This window comes from Tachypleus tridentatus, chromosome 12, assembly GCF_004210375.1.
Source record: "Tachypleus tridentatus isolate NWPU-2018 chromosome 12, ASM421037v1, whole genome shotgun sequence".
Classification (NCBI taxonomy): Eukaryota; Metazoa; Arthropoda; class Merostomata; order Xiphosura; family Limulidae; genus Tachypleus; species Tachypleus tridentatus.
Window position 1 is genome coordinate 67225857 of NC_134836.1, and position 19313 is coordinate 67245169.

The 19313-nt window shown below is 30.1% G+C and overlaps 1 protein-coding gene across 1 annotated transcript in view; it reads right to left on the reverse strand.

Moving 5' to 3' along the window:
- The window catches only part of SdhA (succinate dehydrogenase, subunit A (flavoprotein)), a 60330-nt gene that overhangs the window by 20146 nt on the left and 20871 nt on the right, over positions 1–19313 (reverse strand). The window contains exons 2-6 of the mRNA XM_076469717.1: positions 12014–12106; positions 8366–8527; positions 3733–3788; positions 3384–3471; positions 132–296 (exon numbers count right to left, since the gene is read on the reverse strand). Coding sequence (XP_076325832.1) covers positions 132–296; positions 3384–3471; positions 3733–3788; positions 8366–8527; positions 12014–12106 — 564 coding nt within the window. The remainder of the gene's footprint in view (positions 1–131; positions 297–3383; positions 3472–3732; positions 3789–8365; positions 8528–12013; positions 12107–19313) is intronic.

The following is a 19313-nucleotide window of genomic DNA, read 5'->3' on the forward strand; positions in this document are numbered from 1 at the left end:
ACTAATAATATTCTGATGGGAAAAGATATTTAGTAAAATAGGATTCAGTAACAAAATCATAATTTATACTTTCTAACTTTACAAAAATAACTTGTAGCAAAATGTTACAAACTGAGTGATATGCAACCTACCTGACCATATAACGTATGCAACAGTGAATGTCCTGTCCTATCTGCTACACAGCAACAGCGGTGAGCTTGACCACCTTTTCCATAGTTGTAAGACTGACCACCAAAAGCCCTCTGATAAATTTTTCCATCCTGGGTTCGACTGAAGGGCATACCATAATTCTCTAACTGTTTAAGAAGAATTCCACATTAAGCTTCCAAAAGATTGTATTATAACTTAAAATGACAAAAACAAAACATACTAATTTCATTTCCAGGAATTATATAAATTTTTAATGTTAAAACCACTCATTAAATGCCAAGTAAAAATAAATTGGAAATCCAATTCAGACAAAAACATAATAAAGCATGAATTACAACAGCTTTAATAAAAGACCCAGCATGTTTTCTTTACATGTACATACCCAATGTGTTTGTGTCGTTATAAGTAAATAAAAATAACAAAAGATACAAGTGTGCCATATCGAGGTCTTCACTAAAGTAGTATAGAGCCATTTTAACAAAGAAATTATTATGGTTAGTTAAATATAAAACCATGAAAAAACACTTCAAAATGATATTCCTCCTGCTTCAAGTATAATTACTGAAAAGAGTGAAGGATATATAAAATTACACAGAATGTAAAAACACATTCCAAAATGTTCAGTTGGACCTTAAGTATCAATAATAGTTGACACGCCATCACATCAAAAAACTATTTACTGGTTTAACAAAAAATTCACTATCTTTGTTGCTAAAAACTTAGCAAAGCTGAATTTTAAGATTCAGAAAACTATGCATTTACCTTAAAGCATTAATGCAATAGTTACATGTTTGAGCTAAAAATCAAAATACTTTGAAAACAGTTTTATATTAAAAGCAAAAAAAAAAAAAAAAAAATCCAGAAATAAAATATGTACCTTAAAGTTAAAATGCACAACATACAAGTTTAAGGTTTCAGACATACTATTTTCCCAAACTGTAAATCCCCAAATTGACTCATAAGTATTACAGCCTTCATACATACATAATATACAACTTTTAGTTTACTTACCTGTGTATGTTTCAGCATAAAAAAAATAAACACACACATTCTATGCAAATACAAGAATGTGTCATAATATGGTAATATACGTACAAAAATAAACATTTTTAATATTTCTTATACATGTTACACTTCCCCCACCATCTCCACCAGCCACATCAAGATCAGTCAGTTCTTCTGCAGCTGACCAGATTTCCTCTACAAGAAACATTCTGCACACTCTACAAACTCAAATGTGTTAATTAGCAATTAGGAACTGATAATCAGGCAGGCGATCACACTGCCTATGAAAGGACGGATGGTATTCATTAAAAAGATGGTGTTTTAAATATCTCATCAATATGTCAGAAGTTTAAAATAGTATATAGTGTTACATTATATAGCAATATCTATGTAATAACAGAATAGCAAGTTATGCAAACTTCTGTAAATATAACAGTAAAATGTTTTAGTTAAAAAAAAAAAATCAAGTTCATATGTTTCATTTTATTTTTGTTTTTCTTATGCTTCTTATTATGTACTAATAAAATAGTTTCAAAGCCAGTGTCATCTTTAAATATTACTATTAACAACTAGTAGTACTGAAAAACAAACAATGCGAGAACAATGGTATCATTGAAGTTCTTTCAGACAGTGATTTGGTATTTCTTTAAAAAACTTAAGTACAGGGTAAAACAGGAATTCAGTCAATAATAGAGGAATATTAGATGCCAAATATTGCTGTATATAAAACTTGGTTATAAACAGAACATCCCTTTAACTAGTACAACACTGCATTAAAAAGAAAGGAAACAAAACAAAAAGCAAATATAATGCTGGCTAATACAAGTCCAAACAATGCAGACAAGATAGAAAGGATGACATTTGCAACATCTCTATAAAATGACACAAGCAGGAATTCACACACACACACAGCATAATTCAGTTGCAACTGGGTTTACTTTATCCTACTATAACTATCCTCTCCACTTGTACAAACAAAAACCCATGGCTTGACATTAACACTAAAGGTAATAATGCAGTAAAAGTAAGGCACTAACATGAATTAGTTGCAATATGATAAACTTGTCATTTTTTGGTATGTTTATACATTTGATTTACTGTTTTTTGCTGGCAAAAAATGTAAGCTCTGCTTGCTCAAATTGTATATTTTACTTGGGCAAAAATGGAGTTAACTTAAAAGTTAAATGGCACTAGTATATTTCTCAGTTTGTTGTTCTGAAGTCAACTAAATACATAAACACGAGTCCAAAGTTTCTTAGCACTACAATTACTACAATGCATACTGCAAATACAATGTTTATTTAATAATTATTTAAACCATTGAGTGTCTGTACTATTATGTAGGGATGATGCAAATTTCATCCCTACGATATTGTTTACATTTTGTTTTTCGAAGGATTGATACTAGCCATTCTTATATTTAACCTTTTTTGGAGAGGGGGGGTGGAAATCATGACACTTCTACAACCCTCTCCTGCTGTGATGAGGCTAAACTATGATGAGCAACAGCTGCTGCATACTTTATCTGAAACTAAATATTTTCAAAATTTCTGCCTCTCCATCTAAATTGCCATCATTTTCATAATCTCCTCTTCTGTACAATCGTTGCCACTCCTTATAGTTAGCTTCCACGATGGTTACTTTTTCTGCAGGCCAAGTGCTGGCTATAATTCAAGACTTACCAGCCATCACTACAACTGCTGATCCAATGTTCAAAACTGAACTTAGTGCTATATTTTAAACTATAGCATAAAGAAGTTTATAGTAAAAAACAGCAAAGATATTCAGGTAACATTTTGTGTATCATGATTATACAGTAATGAATAAAGTGATCCTGTCAGTAGCATTATGTCAAAAATGGCAGGAACTCTATACATAAAAAAATATCTAATATCAAAACATTTCCAATATGCCTGCCATATAAACATTAAGTTACATCTACGGCCTGTATACAAGATATAGGTGTATTCATGTAGCAGATCATGAGATTTAATAAATTACAAACTACATCACAACAATTGGGTATCAACTGTTAGACAGTTGTTATTAAAAACTACCCAATCAATGCACAATTTTGAATTTAGTGATACTGTACCAAGGTTTTATTACAATTCTCAGCCATTTTTACTGTAGGCTGGCAAAGCAATACTATATATAGAAGAACAAATGGAAGATCCCTATTATGGACCACCAGAATGGTTCATGACCAAAGTATAAAAGATTTTTACCTCAATAACAGCTTCGGGTGCTTCTTTAGTCATATAATGAATGGCATCTTGATCTCCAAGCCAATCTGAGCCTTTTACAGTATCATACCTGTTGGAACATTAAACTGTAAAAGTATGCAAAGTTTTAAATACAAAGCAACAACAATGTTTGCTTTACATAGTGATAATACATAAAATAATCAGACTTAGAAATATATTTAGAAGATTTGTTCAGTTACTATTATTAATGCAAAAAATTTAACACAACATAGTTATTGCCTATTTCATGTAAAATGTATAGTTTGAAAAGGAATGTTAAAACAACAAAAAAAAAAAAATTTAAATTTCATAAACTTAAAACTTAGCTCACATGTGCCACTTCCAATTATCAGGCTCCATGTTGCCTAAAGCAGCATTAATACCTCCCTATAATGAAACAATTTTCCATTCTGAGTTTCAAATTATGCTTAAAAATCATATGTATTTTGTATATGACAACCTTTACACAAAGTGAAATAAATATATAGTAATAGTTACAAAAAAACTGATACTAAAAAAACAAAAATATCTTAAAAGCACCAATTTTCTTTTTTGTAAATCAACATATTATAAATTACCAAACAATTTTACACTTATAATAAAATTGTGTGTGCACGTGACCAATTTTATTCTCAAGATGTATGCTGGTGAAAAAGATCACTACTGTCTTTTATACAATTCATACTATGCCACAATGATCATTCATACGAGAAAGTAATTACAAGAAGCTAATTATCTAACCTAGTTGAGCAAGTATACAGGATTAAAAGAACTTAGCAACACCTTTGAGCAACTTTCTGTTTTAAGAAAGTATGTTCAATAAATACTAAAATCTGGAAAACTTTTATTTTAGCCAAAAGATGTAAAAAATATACGATAATCAAACTACAAACAAAAAATCAATAATTACTAACAAGAATGACCAATAAAGAATGGCTTATGATTGAAATTGTTTAAATTTACCAAAAAGAACTTGAGAACAAACTGCAAAAATAAATATATTTACATGTAATAAAATATGATTGACATATAGAAATAACTCTGAAGAGATGCTACAACAGACAAGAAATGGCTTGTAGTTAAAATAATTTGATACAAGCACCTATTGCTTTAGGTGGGCATTTGCAATAAAACTGAAGAATCAAGACTAATTTTACTCTAGTTAAGCATATGAGAAGGAAGAGCAAAACATTTTTCACAAACATATCAAAACTGTTATGAAAGAGAAATTCAAAAATAACGTGAAAAGAAAAATTTATTTTCAAAATCTAAGAAAAGATCCTACAAGATAAGAGGGGGGTCTTGCTTTCTAAATTCAACTTAGTTTTGCAATATTTAAGTAAAAGGACAAGTGAAAGATATCTGAGTAAAAGCAAAAAAGGTACCTGTTCTTGGAAAATATAAATAATTAGATATTCATGATGTCTTCAAAGTACAAGATGCACCAGATAAAATATATTGTGAAAACCATTTAAAGTAAACAAAGAAATATGGAAACAATTTCTCACTCATAACACTGACTTGCACTCAGGCCTACAGTTTTACTGGTTAATACTAAAGCACATGACAAAAATTAATCTAATAATTAAATAACTTGCACAGTTGCAGATAATTAACAATCATATGTTATGCATAAAAAAACTGATGTGTATAACTACTACAAAATTTATAACTATCCTCTCCACTTGTACAAACAAAAACCCATGGCTTGACATTAACACTAAAGGTAATAATGCAGTAAAAGTAAGGCACTAACATGAATTAGTTGCAATATGATAAACTTGTCATTTTTTGGTATGTTTATACATTTGATTTACTGTTTTTTGCTGGCAAAAAATGTAAGCTCTGCTTGCTCAAATTGTATATTTTACTTGGGCAAAAATGGAGTTAACTTAAAAGTTAAATGGCACTAGTATATTTCTCAGTTTGTTGTTCTGAAGTCAACTAAATACATAAACACGAGTCCAAAGTTTCTTAGCACTACAATTACTACAATGCATGCTGCAAATACAATGTTTATTTAATAATTATTTAAACTATTTTAAAGTTAGGTTTTTAACATTTTAATGGTTGATGTATTTGTTGAGGCATTAGTTGGCGTCGTCAAGTTGGTATTAAATAACAAACAATGCAAGGTCAAGTAACTTTACCCAAGCCAATTGTATTCGATAGACTTGTCTCATGGATGTTGCCATATATAATAGCACTTGATGAAATGCATTAAACTTGAGATTAACTGCTTAAAAAGGGTATGGGGTATGCAGTTTCCATAGAATTTTTAATTTTTGAAATTATTTGTATAAATTGTCATGTTTGGAAATTTTCAAGATTTCAGTTTGTTTTTAAAAAAGCATTACCCACAGAAAGTCAATTAGCTTTGTATGAAAATATTCTACTCACGAGTCTGAGCAGTCAAAACTATCCAAAATATTTCAAAAGTTATACAACTTTCAAACAGCCTTTAAACATCAAATATTCTGATCAAAACTTTAGATAGTAAAATAATATACAAGTTATCCACATATTAAGTGGTACTAAGCTTAAAATTAAACATTTAAGATCTAGCTTAATACATTCTGCATGCAGAATTGGATACATATTTTGCTTTAAAAAAATTGAGCAATTAGAAGCCAGTCAGTAACTTATAGCAAGGAAATTACTTCAAGTTTGCAAAGAATTTAATAATATACCTGTAAATTCACAGAATAAAAAGTAAGCTAGAAGGGATTTATTCATTTGTAAATGAAGAAATCAAATGGATTAAGATGAAATCTTAATGTGTATTTTTACTGGTAAAAATTGGATACAATAGCTAAATTAAGACAACAACACAGGAGTGTTAAAATTTTTTTGTTCACTATGACAAGTCAAACTTGAACATAAATTTAGAAACTGAAACAAGTAGCATTTTAAAAGATTTTATTATTCAAGAAAACAAAGAATGCTTTATACAAGATATAAAAAAAAATTATTAAATCATCATCATCACAACAACAACAAATGAAAAAGTTTGTTACATGTTTCCTGACAAAGAAAAACAAAATAACAAGCAAACATGTTATAAATGAGATGAAGCCAAGTACACTCTTCTCTTAAGAGGTACATAGCACCTACCAAGTTTCTTTTCTCACATGTATAGGTTTGCTAAAAAATATATTTTTATGCTTTACTTTTATATGTTAATTAATTATATATTTTGTGCATTTTAAAATGCACATTTCAAAAGGTTTAATGATTTTTTAACTAACTTGTTGCCTCCTTGATTGATAGAGTTTATAAGCAAGATGGCATGTGCAAACACCATCTTGTTTACAAAACGCGCGAGAGTCTGAAGGTAATAACTAAGAATTCTCATGGACATGAGCCGATATACCATCATGAATAACAAAAGTCAGAGAACTGAAAAGATTAATTAAACATCAATCTTAAACTATGTGAAAAGATAAAGAAGCATCTGATACAAAGATACTTATTTTAATGAATTTCTACAAATAGTTGAAAGAAATGTGAGACAATAGAGAAAACAAAGTAAAAATTAAATATTTACCTTAGAAAAACTTTTGGTATTAATTTAAGAGGTTCTAGAGATTATACAAATGAAAAGTAAAAACTGCAAGATATAAAATATTGTATTTTATTAATTTGTATAAAAGTTGCCTTGCAAGTGACATATAATAAATAAAAGTCCAAGGAACAAAGTTAATGATTTTGTTTTTCAAATTAGAAATAGTGAAAACAAAAAAAGTTTATTTCTGAAACTACATACTCAAGAACACTCCTCAAATTTAAAAAAAAAAAAATGTTCATCTACTAGTTTTATTTTTGAAAGGAAACATGGCAAAAGGGATATTATCTACTAAAACAATAATTCAACAGTAATCATTGGGTTAAGCAAATAAAAAAAAAAAAGTCATTTTTTGGAAAATCACAATATTTTAAAAGAAAAAGTTATATACGGTTTACTGGGAATTAAACATCTTCAAAGTAGTAAATCAATTTTGTCAAAACATTCAGTGATGTAATGTTAGAGAAAAACTACATAAAACACATTGATGCACTTTAAAATATGATAGAAAATTAAACTTTGTACGTATACACATTTAAATAAATATGTAACATGTAGATTGCTCATCATTGTTACATAATCACATACAATACTGTATACAACAGCAAAGCTGAGAAATACAATATAAACACGATAGTCCATGAAAGAAAATTTACTTTAGCTTTAAAAACAGTACATCAAAAGATGTTTCTAAAATAATAACTTTGTGAAAAGCTAATGGAACATTTTACACAGCATCAAGAAATGCACATAAATAGAAATATTTACAAGATGCAAGTTGTCAAATAACTAATTCAAGCTGAAAAAGACATGGTATAGCCTTTTTGACTCCACACTTTATGGCTCTTGATGAAAAGTTGAACTCAGTATTGAAATACAGAAAACACAATCAGGTGACAGAAAGTGAAGCCTAATATTGAGGGGAACATTTAGTACAGTAGTGCATCATACAGTTGATTCAAACTTTTAGTATTATACAGCCAATACAAAGGAAATGTTTCAACTTCATTTAAAATCAACTTTGAGTTACATAAAAATTATTATAATCCATAATAGCATGGGTACCCCACCTTATGAAACAATGCACTCTGATTAAAGTATATTTATGTAGTTCTATATTAACAACTGAATTGATATTTAGTTCTCATTTAGCATATTAGAGTTAGCTACTCATAATCTAAATTATGTATAAAATGCTGATAAAACAAAGGAAAACAAACCTAAAATAAAAATCATAGCCCCAGCATATGTGAAATTTCTATTAGTAAGAAGTGGAGAGTCTGTTTATGAAAACTTTCCGATTCTCATCTCTCAAAAAGTTAATATTCACAATGTAAATTGATGAGTAAAATAAAATATTCAGATTATACTAAAAACATAGAACAGGTTAATAGCAAACCTGAGCAGCAACTGTATGTGACCTTGTTGGAAACAGCTTGGAAACACAGGCTGTTTTAAACCCTTCTTGAACCAATCCAAATGCAGCTCTCAAGCCAGCACCCCCTGCTCCAACTACTACGGCATCATAGGTATGATCAACAACAGGGTAGTCTCGACCAAACTGAAAAAGATGCGACAATTTCTAGAGAAATACATACATTGGCTATATTAAGAGATTAACAACAAGATATTTAAACACAATCACATGTATGCGCACACACAAATTTAAAAACAAAAAACACCATGCACATTAGATTTACAAGAATCATCTTAAATCTCCTTTGAAGATTATTAAAAAACATCTAAATGTTACTGATAACATTTACCAGAAAGTTCTGTTGCCAGATGAGACAGATTTTTGGTCTTAGTTCAAAAGTTAAACATCTGACACAAGCCTAACAAAGCTTACCACCACCCAGTCAATTTCATCCCAAATTTCCAACATACTGGTGGCAGAATAAATCGTATTATTGGGATGCTTCTTATTAGCAGAAACAGAGAAGGTTATCACGATTGAGGGTAAGATGGATGATACAAAATACTGCAAGTTGTAGAAATAAAACCTGCTTGAAACAGGAAAAAAAAAAAAATGCATTTCAACAGTACAATGACTCAAAACAAGACCAAAGTTATGCTGAAGATGTTTCAAATGAAAAAAAGTGGACTATCCTGGAGTGACCCTTGAATTCAACAGAAATCTTGCAACAAGACCAGAGTCCCAACGTGGAATATTATAAGGTGTGCCAAGAGTTAAACCAGACACTCCACCCTCAATGACTTAACTTTCCACCTTAAGCAGCCATAGTTTAAAAATAACTAAATTCCTCATACCCTTCTTAAAGCCTTTTACTAAGAAAGAGTTTGCAATATCAGACTCCTTCAAATTTTTCCAAAAAATCAGTCATCTCCCTCATCCACCCGAAATAACATCGCATGGTGGGTAGCTTTGATATTATTTCTCTTTTATTAATATTTCCCTATATGAAATTAATATTGCACTGTAATCTTTTTTGATAAAGACATTGTTAACAAACTTTCTAAGTTTGAATTCAAATCCATGCTTGAACTATTGTGTAAAGATTTTTCTCTTCTTTAGCAATACCCTTTATAAGCATAGGTGGTATTGCAATGGGTTCCTCACCAGTTCTTAACAGTTGTGAAAATTTTTCTCAGTCATCACAAATAGAACTGGATTGACAGGTGTTCTTTTGAAGTTCAATGTCTGTCATAAAAACACATTTACTAATCTTCACTCAGTTTGAAAGTTTTACACCCTTCTCATTCAAGTGCAGTATTATTCTCCATCTACTAAATAGAGCATGCAAATATACCTCTTACTAGTTAGCACTTCAAATAGAAATTAGTTAAATACAAAACATTATCTTTTGAAATGGCTACTCCATGGATTTCTTGGAGAAAATAAATTCTTTCTTAACTAAGTTGTTTCTCAAACCAGCCAAAATACCAACTGTACCCAAATTTCCCTTATAAACTAGCTCACAATATCTTGGGAGACAAAGCTCCATTTATCATGAAAATACGAATTAATAGTTAAACAAAAAACTAAAAGAAATCACTATTACAAAAGGGATACTTTTGAAAATGTTCTATTAATAAGTTATAACAATACTAAAATATCCAGACACACAAAGTATACTACTTAAATAAGCACTCATGATAATTCTGCTCAAACAACAATACAGATACCTCACAAAATGTATCCAACTTACTAATGAAATTAAATACTGCATACAACAAGAAAAAAAAAAAAGAGAGTACTACTTGTTTCAAGTTAGCATAAACTTAAAAAAGCAGAACTTTTAATCTCTAGCACCCTGTAGCTATGGAAAATTGTAGTTTCAAAATTCTTAAAAAATATTTCAAACAAAATTACTGTAAACATTACTATCCAAATGTTAATAAATTCAATATCCCAACTAGAAAAAGGTAACAGAGTACTTAGCAGAATTTTAATTATAATTTATCCTAGATAGATCAAGTTTATTATGTTACTTACATTAAGCACTACAATTTTAAATAGCTGGAAATTTTAATTTAGAAGTTAGTTAAATGTTAATATGTATTAAACTTGTGATATTTGCCAACTAGATTCATACATACAGTTTTCTTTCTTTATACAAATATATTTTAATGAACAAACAATAACAACAGTTATTACAAATAATGGTATATATACAAAAGTTTAACAAACAGTAGTGAGTCTTCTATCTCATCTGGAACTGAAACTTCTCCAAAGTTTATGGAGAGAAAATTAATTCCATGTTGATAAACAGGTATAATTCATTTGACAAGGAAATTAGCTAGCTGCTTCTCTGAGAAGATGAAAGTTTGTTTTTGGTTTTTTTAAACCAAACAAAAACATCCAACTTCCCCTTACAACACTAACATCTAAGGTTAATTCTTTGAAGTCAAATGGCTTGTAACGTTCGAAATCTATAAACATTCCTGGTCAAACATCTGTAGTTTCCAATTAAGTGTTTATCACAATTATAGGTTTCAGAGGTTTGTAGTATATCAACTGTAGCAAACCAATAATATTAAACTGTATCCCCAATACTGGTATTTACACATATATACATTGTATAAGATTCTTGAGCATAAGAATCAACAAATTTAAATAACAGACAAGACTTTCATAATACACATTTGAAAACACAAGTGACAGGCATTTATGATTGATTATATATTAAACATATAGATAGATATTACAATACAACAGTAAATACATTACAATTATAAAAATATAAAGCTGTTCTGTGTTAATTTTGTGTAACTGACATTTTAAAACATTTTTAATAAAATATAAATTATTTAACTTGTGATTATGTATACTAAACACAAGCTGATTAAAAACGTGAATGTCCAAGTTTTAAAAATAAATTAAAATTAGCATTAATTAGAAACATAATACATAACAAGCACATACACACTTATATAAAATGTTCTGCCATTTATTTTGCCAGTTGGTTGTATACAGTAAAATTTGTTTTACATTTCCCAAGGTTTACCTGGAATAAAATGTGAAAAGTTTTGCTATGACAACTAAAAAAAAAAAAACTTGAATTTTGAAAGCACAGTTATTTCTGTATTTATTGTTTAAAAAGTTGTTTCTGATATGACAAAAGCAAGTTTAATTTTAAAGGTCACTGGTTTACATAATGGATATTCTTCATATTGGTCCCATTGCCTATCATCTTTACAACTGTAAGTTTCCTCAGACAATTCATTGCCATATCATCACTTGCAAGCAACAATCTCATGACAATACTCACTCTTTATAAGATACAAACCAACTCAGAATTCAACCAGTCTGTAGTACATGCTTTCTATGTAGGAAACCAGAATAAGGTATTTCAGAAATGTCTAGATCTTTATTTACTACTCAGGGTATTTCATAACCCACCTCCCCCCTCCCAAAGAAATCCCAGAAGGAGATGAATTAACTCATGCTCTACAGTAAAACCTATTAATGAGTTCACTAAATATAAAAACAAAATCAAGAATTAAGATTTTGTTAAATTTCAAATAAAACCAGTAAATGCAATTTTTTATTGATATACAATACTTTACACTATAGATATATTACCTCTCCACTTTTTGTTTTTGCATCTGTCTGCCTGCCTTCAACAGTGAAGTGGAAGTTTCTGAAGGCCACAAGTGGATTTCCTCTTTTCCATCTCTGAAAAAGGAAAAAAACTATACCACCAACCATAAATTACAATCAGTCCTATCATAAATATAAATCTCTGGGAAAATGAGAGAAAAAGACAAAGCTAGTAGTAACTATAATTTGTTTTAACCAAATAAATAAATACTTTGGTGATTTACATATGTTTTCAGAACAAAAAACAACTAAATCATAAGTTACAATCACTCAATATACAAGCTTATTCAAGAATAAACACCCTCCAGATACAAGGCAAGTAACACAAGGGTAAATCAAATCTGTCTAAACATTCAAAACAATTTGTGGAGACACAATCTTCCAGTATTGTCAGAAACAAAAATACTATGAACATTCAAAACAATTTGTGGAGACACAATCTTCCAGTATTGTCAGAAACAAAAATACTATGAACATTCAAAACAATTTGTGGAGACACAATCTTCCAGTATTGTCAGAAACAAAAATACTATGAACATTCAAAACAATTTGTGGAGACACAATCTTCCAGTATTGTCAGAAACAAAAATACTATGAACATTCAAAACAATTTGTGGAGACACAATCTTCCAGTATTGTCAGAAACAAAAATACTATGAACATTCAAAACAATTTGTGGAGACACAATCTTCCAGTATTGTCAGAAACAAAAATACTATGAACATTCAAAACAATTTGTGGAGACACAATCTTCCAGTATTGTCAGAAACAAAAATACTATGAACATTCAAAACAATTTGTGGAGACACAATCTTCCAGTATTGTCAGAAACAAAAATACTATGAACATTCAAAACAATTTGTGGAGACACAATCTTCCAGTATTGTCAGAAACAAAAATACTATGAACATTCAAAACAATTTGTGGAGACACAATCTTCCAGTATTGTCAGAAACAAAATACTATGAACATTCAAAACAATTTGTGGAGACACAATCTTCCAGTATTGTCAGAAACAAAAATACTATGAACATTCAAAACAATTTGTGGAGACACAATCTTCCAGTATTGTCAGAAACAAAAATACTATGAACATTCAAAACAATTTGTGGAGACACAATCTTCCAGTATTGTCAGAAACAAAAATACTATGAACATTCAAAACAATTTGTGGAGACACAATCTTCCAGTATTGTCAGAAACAAAAATACTATGAACATTCAAAACAATTTGTGGAGACACAATCTTCCAGTATTGTCAGAAACAAAAATACTATGAACATTCAAAACAATTTGTGGAGACACAATCTTCCAGTATTGTCAGAAACAAAAATACTATGAACATTCAAAACAATTTGTGGAGACACAATCTTCCAGTATTGTCAGAAACAAAAATACTATGAACATTCAAAACAATTTGTGGAGACACAATCTTCCAGTATTGTCAGAAACAAAAATACTATGAACATTCAAAACAATTTGTGGAGACACAATCTTCCAGTATTGTCAGAAACAAAAATACTATGAACATTCAAAACAATTTGTGGAGACACAATCTTCCAGTATTGTCAGAAACAAAAATACTATGCCTCTCTGAAGAACTTCAGATAAACATTTTTACCAGCACTGCTTAAACTGAAACTGATGAGCATCATTTTTTTCAATACTCCAAGTAATTTTCCTTATAACTAACTGATCATGCTGCCCAAGTTAAGTTCGTATCTGTAAATTCTAATAAGTGATATTTTAGTATATCAGTTGACACATCTACTATATGCTATACTGTTAGTAATTTTTCCAGTACCTATAGATGAAAATTCTGCACTAATATAAAAGCACACAGACAATATTTATGTAATATTCAGACAAACATTTAAAAAATGTCCACTTTTTTGTTTTTATAATTTTATAAGATATTAATGATAAACTTCTTTGAATTATCAAAAAAGATAATTAATGCCAATGAATATGACATAAAATTGTATCAGACTCTTTGTATCTTGATTTCAATGAAAAGATTGTAGAATTCATACTGACAGATATACAGGACAAGAACTTTTACTATTATATTCCATTTAATAAAATTTTCATTTTATTCATTTATTAATTAAAAAATACTTAAGATTTTTCTATAGAACTAAGCACATTCTTGAAAATTCAAGTTGAAGAAACTGAGCACAATATGCATGAAGACTTAATTCAAATATCTAAACTTCAAACCAAAACTATATATACAGAGCTCAGCAATTAATTAATTCAATCAATATAAATTGATTATCTAAGAGTTTCAATTATGGCAATTAGCAATACAAAAGATAATACATAAATCTAAACTATCATTACCAATTTTTTTCATCTAGCTTCATTTCAATAAAACTTGCTCAGCTTAACCATAAGATTAGACACAGTTGTACTGCACATCACAATATTTTACTTTTTTTTATATTCAAAATTTACTTAAGCAATCCTATGTCAATGTTTACCTATTAAATCAACATTCAAATATACAGTATACTTCAAGGTTTAATATTATCAATGCTTTTCAAAAGAAACCTTAAACAAAATATTTCTTTAAACTACAGTTTGACAAATTCTTGAACATTGTAACTTGAGAACAACTAAACATATACTAAAACTTCCATGCACAGAAAGAATGTAGGTTAATCTCCATTTACAAATTCTTCTTTAAAGCTCAAAGCTTTGGGAACTTTTGGAGAAAAATGAAAAATTTTTCTATACTCTTGATAGATGCCACACCCACTTTTTACAGAATTGTGGCACTTTCAACTGATTCTACTAGTTGAGCTAGATGTTAAAAAAAAAAAAAAAAAAAAAAAATCGCTGTAACAGTATTTATTAAGATGTGTTCTCCTTAGTTATTTTAAGACTGGCATAAATAATTCTATGAAAGCTAGTCAAGCCTCTCACTGTTACCGCTTTTGTCCTTACCATTTTAATTTGGTTTCTAACCTAGAAATATGTTAGTTTCATTACATGTAGGTATTAGTTTTATTATTTTACTTAATTATGAGTTAGTTATGTTTAAAATGCATATTTGAGGGGTTAGTTTATATATTTAAAATTTATTATATTCTTGGTTCACAAGGGTTAGCAGCTGTGCCACTGTACCAATGAATAGTTTCTCAACCCAAGATACTTTAACCATGGGACACGTGCTGAGAGGGAAAATAATTAAAAATAACATCAAAAGGTAAAAAGACATGAGAAGAACATAAGATGTTTAAATGTAGCCAAATAATCACAAGAGATATGTACCAATTTCTTTTTAAGTATATCATAGCACTATATATTGATAATTAGTGCTATGCGAGAGAAATGGGAAAAAAAATTTACATTAAAACAATTTTTGAAATTTATCTTGAAGGTTCTTGATAATGGAATTTGAAAACTATAAGATGGAAAAAAGTGTTTATTTTTTTAAATACTTAACATAAAACTTACATTCAAACAATCCAAATAACTACATTAAATAAGCAAACTTTATTAGAAATAATCCGATAAAAACCTTATTCATGGTACAAAAAAATATTACCACTATTTATAAAAAATACATTGAGAAAGCTCAGTTATAAATATTGGTTCACTGTACATCATTCTTAAAACAAGATATGCTTACAGGGTACTGCCTCACCTCCACATGGTTAACCAATTAAGAGTTTTTAATTACTAGAATCTCAAATATCCAGTAAACAAGATACTGGCACACAAACCCCAGTGATGTCTGCTGTTCAAGGTTCCCATGGTTTATAAAAATTAATCATCCATATCTAAATATATTGCTTAGTTTTTAACCTCAAACTCAAAACTTACCTAATTTTTTCTTCTTAACATTCTTATAGTTTACTTACAATAAGTTTTTATACCAAAGATGGAATTAGCAAAATAATTCTAAATATTTGTCATTCATATTTGTTCATATTATAATTTTAACATTTTTAAAATACTGATTTCCCACTATATTTGGCATTTTAATCTATTCTGAAATATCACCAAGAATTTTCTTTCTAACCAAATAGAAAACCTTGTGTTGTCCGTTTCCCTAAGAATGACAGGAATCATTACTGGTTTTACCATCATGTAAAGTCTATGAATATTTGTCTTAATGAAGAATTAGTTTATTTCTATGTAGTAAAACTTAACTGAAAAAGTTTAAAAAATAGAAACCTTCAGAATAGTATTATTTATATTTTTTAACATATTTCTCATTTATTTCAGAACAAAACATTGGGCCACCTACTGTGTTCACCTCAGACTGTAGCATTGCAAGAATGTAAAAGGGGAATATTTTTCATGTAAAAAAAGATCAGGGTTAAAAAAAGTAAGTTCATCTTAAACTGTTATGCCTGAAGATGTTTGTCAAAAAGTTAATAAAAATAAATCACTGCTTGTGTTAATAACTAATTACTTATATGCAATTCATTGATGACTCAAAAAATTGATTAGTGAGGTTTATTAACTGCCCAGTTCTATTGTGGAAAGAAAAATATTTGGGTGAAAGTTTTGAAGTACTACAAGAAAAAAGTTGAAGGATCTATTTAACCCTATCGGCGCAGTTGGCGACCTCAGTCGACTTGAAGGCTCAGCACGGCAGGTGACCTTCATCGACAAGATGTAAGCAACATACCCTCGTGGCTAATTATCATAATCACACAGGCCTGTAGACCCACTTGAGGCTAGAACCACATGTATTTATTGTATACTTGGGATTCCCAGCAGGTATATAAACCGGAGGTCACAAGATTTTTGTTTTTTAGCCTGTGTAGATCATACTGTTCATTGTTTTAGAAGACGCCTTCCTTGCACATTCTGTTGACACTTGCGACGTTGTTACAATGCCAAAAGGAAAAGCTTATACCACTAAAGAAGTAATTGATATTATTTGTAATGATGAAGAGAGTGACAAAGAGTTTGAGCCAGATGATGATGAAAGCTTACTTATAAATGTCTTCATTATCACTCATCCGTTACGACCTGGAATCTGCCCCTGCTTTAGGTAAGCACATGGTGTACTTAGGATCATATAACTTAGTGCATAAACTGACTGACCAGCACTAGTTCTCTACGTTATCATATATTGTCGATAGGAAAATATATAAATATAACATACATACATTAATGGAATGTCGGAAAAGTGCTATATCTCTATGTACAAAAGTTTTTTTGTTTTATTTTGTAGATGTCCCTAGCACTTCCAGTGGTAGTCCTCATGAACGATCAAGGAGTGTATATTCCCGAGGTATAGAGGTACAAGGAGAAGTCAGAGGAGAGGTAGAGCAGCTAGTATAGCACAGCCCAAAGCTCCCCCTAAAAGTGATAATGAACCTGAAGACCAAAACCAGGATCCAAATTTTCCATGGCAACATTACAGTGACACTGATAATTTTGAATCTGACTGGTTGCCAGATTTTACCACTCACAGTGGAGTCCTGATTGATACAGCAAATTACACTCCAGTATTTCAAACGTTTCTTTCCTGATAAAGCATTTGAGCTGATTTGTAATGAAACAAACAGATATGCTTTGCAGTATTTTGACTGCACCACTGAATTGCCATCTTACTCCCGTTTTATGAAATGAATCGAGACCGATGTCAATGAACTCAAAGCATATATTGCACTACAAATAGCAATGGGGTTGTGCCACAAACATGAACTAGAAGATTACTGGGGCTCCTTTTCGCTAACTTGTGTGCCATTTACAGAGGTAATGCCACAAGATCGTTATGAAATCCTGACATCATTTTTGCACTTTGCTAACAATGAGTGTGATCGGCCAAACAGTGGATATACAAATTATGATCCACTGTGGAAAATTCAGGATCTGATGAATCTCTGCAAAATCAAAATACCTTGCAGTATATGCCCCACAATTTGAGCTGTCCATTGATGAAAGTATTATCATATTCAAAGGGAGAGTTCATCTCAAACAGTCTTTACCAGCAAAACCCACAAGATGGGGCATCAAACAATTTGCATTGTGTGAAAGCAAATCTGGATATGATTTGAAAATTATTACATATAGTTGCAAAAATATCATAGTGCCTGTGGTTGGATACTCAGTCACAGAGACTATATGTTTGAATCTACTGGAGGAGTTTTGGAATAAGGGACATATAGTCCTCAAGGACAACTTTTATTCTTCACCATCTTTATTCAAACACTTAGAGATAAATGGAACTGAGGCTTGTGGCACAGTTAAGGCTGGATGAAAACACATGCCATCAGATATCCACCCCACAAGATTGCGTCTTAGCAAAGGAGATCAGCTGGTATTTATGTGTGGTGGTAATATGATAGCACATGCTTGGCATGACACTAAATGTGTCTTTTTGTTGTTTTTTTTTTTTTATTTTTTAAAAAAAATAAATAAATAGACCATTTCCACAAATGGCACCACAGGTAAAAGAATTCGATCCAGAGGAGAGCCTGGTGGATACAGAAAATGTGAGAAAACCACTGATTGCTGAAACATACAACCAACACATGGGTGGAGTAGACATCATGGACCAGAAACTAGGAACCTTTATGTATCCACACAAAATATATCAAGTGGTATTTTACCATCGGCTTTGAGAAGCAGCTCTTCTTAACGGGTATATAATATATTGTGCAGACTGCAAAAGCAACGGTGAAAATCCGGTATCTCCAAGACTATTCAGAGAGCACATTATTCAAAATTTGCTGGAGGGATATGTCAGCACTTGGTGGAAAGACATGGTATTGGACAATATGAAACAAAAAACACAAACCTGATTGTACTGTTTGCAGCAATACATACACAGCTGAATGGGAAAGGAGACTAATTATTTCTGCAAACAGTGCAATCTCTCCATGCATTTTTTACCATGCCATGAGATATATCATAATTGCAAAGACTATCAACGAGCTGCTGCATAAATTGTATACAATTTATAATACATTGTTGTGCTTTACATGGCACTTTTTCGTTGTGTATCAGGGTGTCTTCCTTTATTCTTGTTATTCTTATGTATTAAATTTAACATATATATTATTGGGTACAATCACTGAATATTTCAGGGACTTTTGTTGAATTATTGCCGAGATATCATGCTTTTAGTACTCATACTGTAATTTGTTGAAGTATCAAACTTATATATGCAGTGCCATGCCAAACATTAAAAAGTTGTTATTCAGCACCAAAATGGTTAAAAAATTGAAAGTTCACAAGTAAGTTATACTGAGAGCATAACTTTTATAAGGCTTTAATTCATGTTATTTTCTTTACTCTGAATATATGGGGGA